At 36.2% G+C, this 11,365-nt stretch overlaps 1 protein-coding gene and 1 long non-coding RNA gene across 5 annotated transcripts; one reads left to right on the top strand and one right to left on the bottom strand.

The window, feature by feature from the left end:
• Positions 1-290: 290 nt before the first annotated feature.
• Positions 291-1,115, bottom strand: LOC124304511 (uncharacterized). Of its 2 annotated transcripts, none has more exons than XR_006908207.1 (2): positions 751-1,115; positions 291-560 (listed from the first exon to the last, which is right to left on the bottom strand). It is a non-coding gene; the product is annotated as an uncharacterized LOC124304511 (long non-coding RNA). The 2 variants fall into 2 exon arrangements; XR_006908208.1 differs by having other exon boundaries at positions 291-544.
• Positions 1,116-5,653: 4,538 nt separating this feature from the next.
• Positions 5,654-9,228, top strand: LOC124304521 (cell division cycle protein 123 homolog). 3 transcript variants are annotated; one of them, XM_046762883.1, is made up of 6 exons: positions 5,654-6,025; positions 6,178-6,279; positions 6,683-6,905; positions 7,051-7,176; positions 7,716-7,975; positions 8,506-9,228. In XM_046762883.1, exons 1-6 carry the CDS (start codon positions 5,789-5,791, stop codon positions 8,539-8,541), a joined length of 984 nt encoding a protein of 327 aa, XP_046618839.1. In that variant the 5' UTR covers positions 5,654-5,788; the 3' UTR covers positions 8,542-9,228. The 3 variants fall into 3 exon arrangements, with proteins under 3 accessions (XP_046618839.1, XP_046618837.1, XP_046618836.1); XM_046762881.1 differs by lacking the exon at positions 8,506-9,228 and adding an exon at positions 8,186-8,464; XM_046762880.1 differs by having other exon boundaries at positions 5,655-6,025; positions 8,562-9,228.
• The last annotated feature ends 2,137 nt before the right edge of the window (positions 9,229-11,365 follow it).

Genomic DNA, 11,365 nt, shown 5'->3' with positions numbered 1-11,365 from the left:
TGAAATTAAGAAATACAAAACTAAGTGCAAAAAATTTTAGTGGATTTACATCGTGCAAATGAAATTGGCTTTACAATTATAATATCCTAGATTATCAGCATATGTATGGATATAAATTCATATTGAAGGAGCTTAGAGTTAGCAGTACAGCGGCATTACCATAAATTAAGTCCACAATAATTTCAGTTTAGTAAGATTTTACTTTAAGCCTGCGAGTTTAAGACTGTTCTGAAAAGAATAAATATTTTTATGTGTATACCTGCATTCAACAGACATATTTTTCGTAAGCCTTGTTGTATGTAACTTTAATACGCACCTTCACTCCACTGCACATTCTATCATTATGGACTGATAAGTTAACTTCATAATGTAGATATATCATGTTTGTCATGAATTATAATTTCGTGCATCTTCAAATCAGCCAGTTGCACATAGGAATTTATTGTGGCATACAATAAAGCTATTAATTTTGTAATCGCAAATGTGGGTTATATTTTTCCCCTTTCTTCTATTTTGTTTTGTGGCCTGACAAAGTTAAACCCCTCTTGGTAGGGGATAATCTATTTCAATTTGGACTATTGTTACATGACAGTATGATGTGATACGAAATCAAGCAATATAGTATCAATATGCATGAGAAGTTATTAAGATTGAAATAAAGGTGTCGATTCGAAAACAGAGAAGAACATTGTTTACAAAAAGACAGAAGTCCGTAAAAACTGATACTTGAAAGCAAGACATGAATCTCACCTTCAATAATCGAAAATTTTTGGAAACATTTTTCGATAACTCGTTTTTCTATCAATCCGCACGTCTACGATTAGTGTATCAACACAATTTTGATAGAGATAGGTTTGTTCGTGCTAGCTACACTTTCTACACTTTCGTGGGGAGTGTACACTTGCGCGTTCGTTTTAGCGGACATGACGTCGGATGGCGCTGTTCGTTTTACAAATGTCACTAGACTTTCGTTACACTTTGGCCGTGTTCGAAAATTGACTGACAGTACTGTCAGCAATCTTTTATCTCTTTTGCGCTGCCGAGTTCATGGACAGCTCTGTCTCTGTCCTAGGGAATTTTTAGTACTGGCAGTCAATTTACGAACACGGCCTAGACCAAGTGTAAAAAGTGTAAGAAGTGTAAATGGTTCAATTCGCACTAGGTTATGTAACGTGTGCAGAGCGAAGGAAGAGACGTGGGAACATGTGTGGGAGGTGTGTTCGGGTTTAGGACTCGAGAGGGAGTGGCAGGCGATGAGAGCGGCGGTGCTGGTGGCGGAGGGGTAGGGGAAAATTGGCTGAAAGGGATTGAGATGCGTTGGGGAGAATTAAGGGAGGGACAGGGGTGAATCGTAGAAAAGTGCTGCGGAAACGGAGCTCCTCAGAGGGTGTGTGTGGGCTGTAAGTGTGTGTGTGTAGATAGCGATTTTTTTTTCTTGGCATACGTGCATTCTTTTTTTCCGCTAGAGTGAAGAGGTAATAGAAGTAGAAGTGATTGGTAGAAGGGCATGAAAAAGGATGTATGAGCAACGTTGTACAAAATTACATCTAGGTATAAATAGGGTTAAGCTAAATTCTGTAATAGGTTAAGAAATTAGACTGTAAGTATGTTTGTAAGCGGAGCGGGGGTCCGCATTTGTACCCCTATATCTGGGAAAATAAATTATTATTATATTACATATTTATGTAATTGGTTAAACTTGATTTGACAGCATCTCCAAAAAAAACTGGCTGCTGCGTTGAAATTATCTTAGAATAACCATGATTTACGAACCCTGTCAATCGTAGTTTTGCAAAGAATCTTTCTTTAATATTAATTGTAAGCACAAATTTTTGGCTGATATCGCGATTGTTCACTTATTTTAATATTGGCGCATTTGGAGTTTGCTTCTTCGTAGATATCTATGAAAAAGAAATAAAAATTGTGAAATGGAGATTGTTGTATTGTGTTACATGTATTACTGTTTATACTGTAAAAGAATTCCCCGTAGATGAACCAATAAATAAAATTTCTTGAAAATCTACTTTGAAGTACAATTCGTATTCGGAAGGATTGAATTTTTATTACAGAAATCCACGCCATGTCAAATTTGTTTTCCACCAGCAGAAAGTGATAAACATCTACATTTAAAGACAGAGGTTTAATGCGATAATGTGATAAAATTAATTAACGTGTTTGCTGTAAACGGTAAATTGCAGCTATCTTAAGCTTTATTAAAATTTTTATTTTAAAAAGCTGATGGAAAGACGACGGATACGTTCAACTACATTTTGCTTCTGCCCCTCTCCACCCTGTGGCTGCATGTTTCTGCAGTGTTCCCCATGCCAGAAACGGATTCCGTTCTTCAATTCTCTGTTCAGTCATCAACAATTCAACACACCTGTCAGTCACGGTAATTATTTCTATGTCCTTTTTTTTGTCGGTGTTTGTGGTTTTGAAGTTTTATTCTTCGTCGGACATTTTGTAGATTCACTCCAGGTGGAGCAGCCTGGCTGTTGTCCGATGTCTTCTGTCCTTGGTTCGTCACTGTCGGAAGAACGAATATTTCCGATTCTCTGAATATCTTCAAAATTTTTTTCATAAGTATCCTGATCGAGGCCCAATCATCCTGGGAACTGTTGGAAATTTCGAAACTGGCATCAATCATTGAGTCGTGCGTGACACTACTTGTAGTACATTTCTTGTGTTTGGTGAACGATGAAGGAAATTCTAGGCGTATGCGATTAAACGGATAAAAAAATAGGTGAATTTTGGGATTTTATAATTCAACAATTAACAATTCAATTCGGATGGCGTTCGTTTCATTCAATGGTATGTAGATATGATTATACATTTTTTTTATACATGAAAAAAACCCCTTTCGGTTTGAATAATTGGTTATTGTTTGTTATAATATATACGGAAACCGAAAATGTCCGAAATTCAATTAAGTATAACTCTAAAAATATTGATTATATAAAAAAAAGTCGCAGATAAGAAAGGTTCAGTTTTGAGTGAAATTTAACGCCAAAATATGGAAAAAGTTATTGAGGCCACTTAAAATTCTTAAAAACTCAAAAAAACATTAGTTTTCAAGATTTTTCAAGAACGGTTTAATTTTTTTGGCTAAAACTTTTACAGGATATTTCTACTTTGGTGTTCAAAAACTTGTGAATGGGCCTGGATTGGGTTTCATAAGCATTAAAACATTTTTAATTTTGTGATCCACAAGAGTTACGTAATATATTTTATGATACAGTTGTTTATTTCGTAGCTATACTTGACACAAGGATAATTTCATATCAATCAAACTTTGAACGTTGATTAACATATAAATGCATTTGCGAATTTTGTGCAACAGAGCTTTTTTATAGAGCGTTCAATATTAAAATATGTATTTTTCATTATTGTCGGTATACAGGGTTTGTCTGGAAAGTAGTAGGACTGAATTTTCTCCGCCCAGACAGAGCGACAGAGGGGTCCTGTTCGCATGGGTCAGGTTGCGGGGAGTCTTAGCTAATCAGCGCAATGGTCCCCAATCGCCTTCGAGCCTTTCCGGAGCGTAGGTCGATTTTAAAGCGAATCCCAGTCAAGGTGCCTCGTCACGACCTCTTGAATGGCCTGGACCGAGACGTGGTGTCGTCCTTTAGGAACCCGTTTGAGTCAGGGGAAGAGACAGAAGTCTGGGGGAGCTACGTCTGGGCGGTAGGGTGGCTGGAGACTTTTGATCATTTCATGGGTTGCACTCGCGGTTTTACCGAGTTCGATGCAAGACTTGATTGCGCAATGCTGCTCGATTACACGGTTCATCGTGAAGCGCGACGAGACACCTTGACTGGGGTTCACTTTAAAATCGACCTATACTCTGGAAAGGCTGGAAGGCGATTGGGGATCTGTGCGCTGCTTAACTAACACCCGTATTCATAATCCTTCGTTGAAGAACAAGGATTCCTTGGAATAATCTGGATATGATGACTTGCAGCGTAGATTGGTGAGAGGATTTAACGGAATGACTGATTTTAATATATTTGGATACTCTGATTAACTTGGATTTATTTCATAAGTTTAATATTTCGAGTCACAAGAACGGAGTTACTTAGGGTAAGATCCTAAATTAATATGACAAAATGGAGCTGAAAGCTCGCTGGACTTTTGGGCAGAGTAACGTTGTATGAAAAGTTTAAATGCAAAAGGCAAAAGGATTTTACCGCGAGACTGTACCGGCACAAGATGACGCATCTGGTGGTAGAAACCAAGAGGACGATCCGATGATCCGTCGCCGTTTTTATAGGTGTCGATCGTTGCGCAGAACGATCCCCTTCTTTAGATTTTGTCAACTTTTGCGCACCTTCCCCTTTCTTCTAGGAATTAGAATTAGGACTCGACATAGTATGGTAATCGTAGTGCGTATGCGCTAGAGGTGACCCATGTTTCGTGGTGTACGTTAGTGCCGCGTGCATTTTTGGGGTCACGATGCGCTGAATTCTAGTCGTAGTTTACTTCTTAAATATTCTTACTATCCTGTTCGTTACAAAGTCTGTATATTAAGATTGTCATATCGGTTACTCTTCGTTTTGTTAGTTTTATAGCGTGTAAATATGTAAAATTGCATGTGTGTTATAATTGATTATTGTCGTTATTCACCTGGAGTACAATAGCGATTGTTTATGAGACATAGTTGCTATTTGCTTAACATTATTAGAATCGCGCTGCTGCGAATATTCTTAGGTTTTTGTGTTATAACTATCTTAACAGATTTAGGATTTTTAATAATTTGATAATTGGTAGTCTTAGAGCAGGTTTTCATGTGTGCTTTCGTATATAATTCTCTTTTGTAATTATTAATTCTTATATTAATATAAATCGGCTTGGAAGCTTCTAGAACGTTTTTCTTAAGTTTGTTGGTTGCCTGTTACTGGGCGTTGCCATGTATGCATCTTTGAGTTTATTGCGAGTTGATTTACCTTCAATTGTTTCGTCGTTAAGTTTCGTAGTGTGTTCTATAGATGAAGCTCTGTATGGCTCCACATTGGAGATCTGCATGGCTACAAAACCTGCTCGTGTTGCCTACAATACGGCGTTACGGAGGAAAGTATAATTCATGCTGGATAATTAGTATTCACGGTTTTGAAGGTTTTGCAGTCTCTGGTTTTATGGATTATTGCAGCAGTGCTATCTTTACATTATATTGGTTATACATTTATCTAGGGTTTTACAGTCTTTTATACTCCAGGCTATGTGGTATAGCGTAAGTTGCTTATAGTGTAGCTCTCAGTGTCGAATTGCACAAATGGCATTGTCGAGTGTTATATAATAATTGTATATAATGGTGTTAGTTAATTATGGTGTTAATATGATAGTGATATATAATAACGTATAATAATATTATAGCTCTTTGTAGTGCGAAGATCTCGTAATATGGTTTTTAAGCTTTTGTTAGTGAATATCATAGGTATTTCCATCTAGGGATGTTCCAAATAGTTAGACAGTGGTTTTAATACCTTATGGTTACAAGATTCTCATACTTCGAGTTTGGTTAGTTGATAAAAGTGACATGCAGTAATAATAGTCAATAAAACATACGGACGTTCCGGTCGGATGTTACAATACAACGATACGGTGACGCCAGCGCCTCAGACTACTGGGGTACCGAACTAACTCAGTACCCCAGAACGCGAAAACCTTAAGAACTGCTCGTCTATGTGACGTCTGAATTCGTTGGTAATAATATTACATCGTGCCTCTACCCTCCCTGGATCTAACGACTGATCCGAAAACTTCCATTTCTATTGGAGATTGTCTATAGAAAATGATTGCCGAGTGTTCGTTTAGCGTATGGTATCCGTTGTTCGGCAAAGAGTCATTGGAGGCTGTCACCGTTCCGATACCAGATGAGGTTATGGCGTACCTGGAGCATGAGTCGTTTCGATTACCTGTAGAGGCGCGAAATTATTCGAAATCATGCAGCTCGAGATGGTCCGACGGTACTTTGGTACTACCGAATGACAACGACGACGTTCACCTAGGCCAAGCACAATTTACGAATGTGAGTCTGATTGCGTCCTCTCGGACTTGTGCTATCTTTAACTGCTTCTAAAGACTGGCTCGTTTCAAGGAAACCTATCATATCAGGCCATCTTGCCGATCTGTGTTTCCATCATCTTTACTAATAAATGTATGAATAATATGTTGTTACAGGATTTAAGCGAGCCGTCTTATCCGATGTTCAGCAATCAAATTAAGGATGTCCTTAACGAATTTGGTGCAGTGTTTGTTAAATTGAACTGGAGCGCACCTTTGGTGAGTGGGCTTTTTCCATTCCCAAACGAAATACTCTATGCAGTAGCGGTAAATGAGATGAAGTAGAAACTAAGCTAGTTTTATGGTCTGTAGGGTGATTTGTTCGTTGCTGAACACAGAGTGCAATTGATGTAGCCTTTCAACCTGGCACCTGCGTAAGCGGTTTTCTCTCTCACTTGGGTCTAGCGTTGAGCAACGAATAAATGAGCCTGTATATCCAACTAGAATAGGTACCAGTTACATCCGTTGAAAAAGCACTGCATGTCTGTCTGACAGCCAGAGATTGATATCCGTTTCGCTATTGGTAATTTTTGAAGAAAAAATAATGTAACAAAATAGCAGGCCCTAAAGGTGTAATTGATCAAATCTGTAGTGAAATATAGCAGTTTGGTGACTTTTGAAGGATGCAGCATGGGTCGCCCCTACAAAAACACTAAGATGCACAACCTTGGAAGAAATCTATCTATTGCTCAAAAGTTCAGATCGATTGGTAAAAGACCTGAATCAGCTACAATCCTTAAAGGATAAGAAGGTGAATGTGCCACCCTGCCTGGTCTTGAAGAAATGGCGTGAAATAAATCCCTGTACAGAGTTTCGTTGCTTTGTGATAAATGGCGAGCTTGTTGGTAATCGATGTATTACATATAATGATTAACTTCTATTTTATATAATCGTGAAGATTGTAATAATTAGCCACTGTGAAAATTTTGGACAGAGCAACTTTGATGTTTTGCCCCTTCTGCAGCCGATAAGTATTTCAAATTATTTCAGGAATTTGTCAGCGAGACCTATCGCAATATTATCTGTATATCGAAACGGAGAAGTATGACATACGCCAGGATATTAAGAGTTTATTCCATGAACGGATAAAGAAGAGATTTGAATCATTGACAAATTGTAAGTATAGACAGCAGTCCACCTTGAACGACTATAAATACATAATAGAGAATAAAAGTGTAGATTCTACTCAAAACTGTTGAAAAAGAGGGACATATTATGTGTTTTGGTAAAATATACTTGTAAAATGCAGAATTTCGTCCTAAATTAATGAAAACCACTGTGTGCAGCCTAAGATGTGCTACATTTATAGTAAAAAATACAATAGGTATGGGTATTTTTTATTTATTTTTTTTTCACCGCAAAACTTAATGTGTCCCTCTTTTCCTGTGGTTTTGAGTAAAATCTGCTTTCATTCTTTCCTTGTAAAGCTACTAATTATCACAGACTTTTATAGATGTAAACTAAACTGCTAGCATAAATAAAATTATACGCAAATTATTTTTGCCAAGTATGGTGCGCATAGATGAGTATTTGGTTTAGGTGCAAAACATTGAAGTGATTTTTTGAGTTTCTTATCCAGCAGTTCAAGTTATCATACAGAAGTTTGTGTGACTTCTCTCTACGTTGCAATTACAATGAAGCCTTTATCTTTCCAGATGTATTTGATGTGATTCGTCACAAAAAAGATCATGTCAAAATAATCGATTTTAGTCCGTACGTCCCAGGTAGCACAAAGACCCTGCTATTCATGAAGGAAGAACTTAATGGACCCATTTTCAATCCCCCAGAGTTTCGCCTTATTGGTGAAAATGTTGCAATTCAACCTAATAACGCAAGCACTTTTTGCATTCCAAGAGAAATCAACGAGTTCTATCAGACCAACAGTTCACAGTCTATGATGGATATCATTCAGCAAGTAAGTTTCAACTATTACGACACTATTAAAAAGTACCCTGAGAAGTCAATTCTGATATTTCGTGATGCAGGTAACCTTTTGTTATCTGTCATGCCATCTTCGACGAAAGCCTAATAATTTCAAGTTCAGCTTACTCCTGACATCTTGTATGAGCCTAAATGTAACAACCATGACTCAATCTGAATACAAAGGCGTACCTATTTTATATAGATTCTATTCAAGAACCATATTATATGTGAAACTAAAACTGCATAAGCAGTTATAGGGAAACACGGGAATTTTTTGGTACTGGAAGAAGCAGAGAAATACTTGAGAGTTTGTCTTCAAACTTCAGAGTACCTATTCTGTGAAAGTAATTTTAATCATTCGTTCTACATGGTCGAAATAATATCAAAAATATTGATCAGTCATTGGTGAAATGTTTGGGTCAAGGATAGACTTGATTTAAACCGAGATGACCGTCGCAATAGTCATATGCCTCTAAGCTTACTGAGGTCGAACTACAATAAGGTCAACAATACTGTCTTTAGGGTATGGTTAACATCTTAACTAACCAAAAGAACTAAACAGCTGTTGAACTCAACAGGAAGTTCACAATCAGAATGAGCTGTGTGAAATGAATAAACATCCAAATCGATCTACTGATGAGGATTACCAGTGATGGAAGTACGAAGATTTTGTCTACTATTACTGTTTACGCCTAAAGTGCAATTACTTACCCATTATTACCAGTTACAGGTAAATGTTGTGACAGTTATTCATTAATGCTGCGGCTAGCCACTTCATCTCTTGTAAGTCTGCATTTGCCATTGACTGACATACATTTTTCTTATTGTGCACAGTTTTTTCACTCAATGTAGTCGATTATTTTTCACTGAAGCTCAAAAATCATCATTTTCAAAATGTTTGCTCATTAAGTTAATTACTTAATTGTATAAAATACACTATCATTGACTCTGCTCAAATAGTGCTTGATTCAGCGAACAAGATGTTATGTCATGCTTTCGGCAGAGTCATTCATAGAATAACCGAAATACCTGTTGTATGTCATCCACTGTTGGCAATTACAATAATATAATGTTTTATGTACAGAAATATGTGAAAAGAATTAATAAATCTGACTCTGTTGTAATATACTTATTTTCAAGTGTTTGCGATTACGCTCAACCTTTGTTCTGCCATCCTACATTGTGCTCAGATTACAAATACATACAAGCTAATAGAGAATGAGTTCTATGAAGCTACCATATAGATTTAGTTAGAAAAAATCATTTGCACCAAAGTTCCTGAATTTCAAAGACATTACTTTGCCTACTTAGTTAAACTTAGCTTGGCTAAATATTTTTTGTTTTTTGATAACAATGTGCATGATGACGCTTCCAATTATTAGTCACCATACGACAACAACCAGAATTGAAAAACAAAAAATCGGTCATTACTCTACGACTTTCTTTCAAATCACATGAAATTTTATGAAAAATTTGTTGTATGACATCGCGTTATTCATCTAGCGACCTTGCAAGTTTTGTTATAATTTTCCAAATCTCGAAATAGTAGAAATAATTTAAGTTGTTCAGATTAAATTGGGAAAAATAATGAAATTTCATTATCAGTTGAAGATGTGCTGTGGAAATTTTCATACCTCATAACAATTTCCAATTTAGGCAACTCCCAGTGCCGAAAGTGCAAGCTTTGCAGTTATAAATTTAATCACGATCTTAATCGCGCGTGTAACCGTTTATTCCAATAATTCGAGTTGCGATTCTAGGATTTCATTTAAATAATACTAACGGACTTTTTTTTAAGTTTACATAATTTTTCGGCGTTGCAGGAATTCCAGGACACTGCCGAAGCACACCGGAAGAACACTCAACAGATTAAAACTAGACTTAGATGGCAAATTTCTCAAATGCTACAAAAACTTTTGCATCATTATACCTAGTTTAACATGATTCTAATAATTTTCAGATGAATTGCCAACAAGTACAAAAATGTCCTACTTATTATTATTGCCAATTATTATTCCTTTTTTCCTGTGATCGCTTTTCAATAGCATGATGTTGACAACACAGATAAACTCGTTTTGCAGTTTCAGCGAATTATTTTCACTGACATTCTGCTTTTTCTTTCTCTCTTACTTAATATTCTCAATTACATAAGTGTGATGTGTGCGGCCGAGACTGTGGCATATCATAATACCATCGTAGCTGTTGCACCGACAGTTCCAAAGACATAGAGGAAGGAAAGTAAAAAAAAAACTTTTCTACGACGGGTGTCCTAGCTTGACGCTTTCGGTTTTGCTTTGGAAATCGCCACGGTACATGGGAAGGGAAGATGCTACATTTTAACGGTCTTGTAATTGTGACGGTGAAACCAATTTTGCAAAGAATATTCGATAATTCGTTATTAGCGCTGCACCCAGAGAGGTGACTCTGAAAATGAAAATAAACCGATCATGGCTATATTTTATAAATACACCGTTTATTCAACTAAAAAAACTCGTATAATGAGATCAGAATGGGGTAAAAAAATGCTTTAAAGTACATACCACCTATAATTTTGTAAGGCTACGTGATAAAAGGTACAGATTAGAACTAGACATACACAAAGCATAGTGTTATGTATTTATATGTACATTGAGATTAAAGTAAAAACTTTTTTTTCCAAATCAAATTGCACTACAGTCCGAAAATTGTATCTTGATATTCAAAAGTAGTATGCAACCTGTACTTGCAATAGCTCCAAAAATTTACAATATATAATATGGTGTTCCAAAACTCACTGCAGAGAAACACCTGGAAGCAAATCATTAATTATTTCAACTAGTTATATGATATAATAAATCGACAAAACTTCATTACCTTTGGAACTGTAATAAGTGGTATCTTTAATTCTTTGTCAAATAAAGATCTTCTTTTTCTCCTTGGCATAGTATGAATATTTATACAGAAGATGAGTTCAAATCAGATTTTGGCGTTAGTATAATTTTGACAGATTAAGTGCCAACCGCTCTCGAGTATTGTGGTTCATTCGGAAAATTTTTTTTTTTTTCGCTTCAACCAGATGTACACGATGTATATCTACATGTATGTATATAATATGTCTATATAGGTATACACATACATGTGTAATACATGCATAATGAGACCCGTTCGTTTAGTTATATTTGTCTTCAAGTATAGAATAATAATAATAATAATAATAATACATTTCAATCGAAAACTTAGTAGTAAAAGAATTACCTAGGTTTCACCGCCCGATATACACTAAAAATGCATCGAAACTGAAACTGCATCTTCCTTACACTCGATTTTTAAATATTATTTGAAAACAATATTCATTATTGACAACAAATAGCAGTCATATGCACATCACGTCATCGCATATGCA

The sequence above is a fragment of the Neodiprion virginianus genome, chromosome 5 (genome assembly GCF_021901495.1).
Source record: "Neodiprion virginianus isolate iyNeoVirg1 chromosome 5, iyNeoVirg1.1, whole genome shotgun sequence".
NCBI classification, from domain to species: domain Eukaryota; kingdom Metazoa; phylum Arthropoda; class Insecta; order Hymenoptera; family Diprionidae; genus Neodiprion; species Neodiprion virginianus.
The sequence above is the reverse complement of the archived record's forward strand: the minus strand, read 5'-3'. Positions and strand labels throughout refer to the sequence as shown.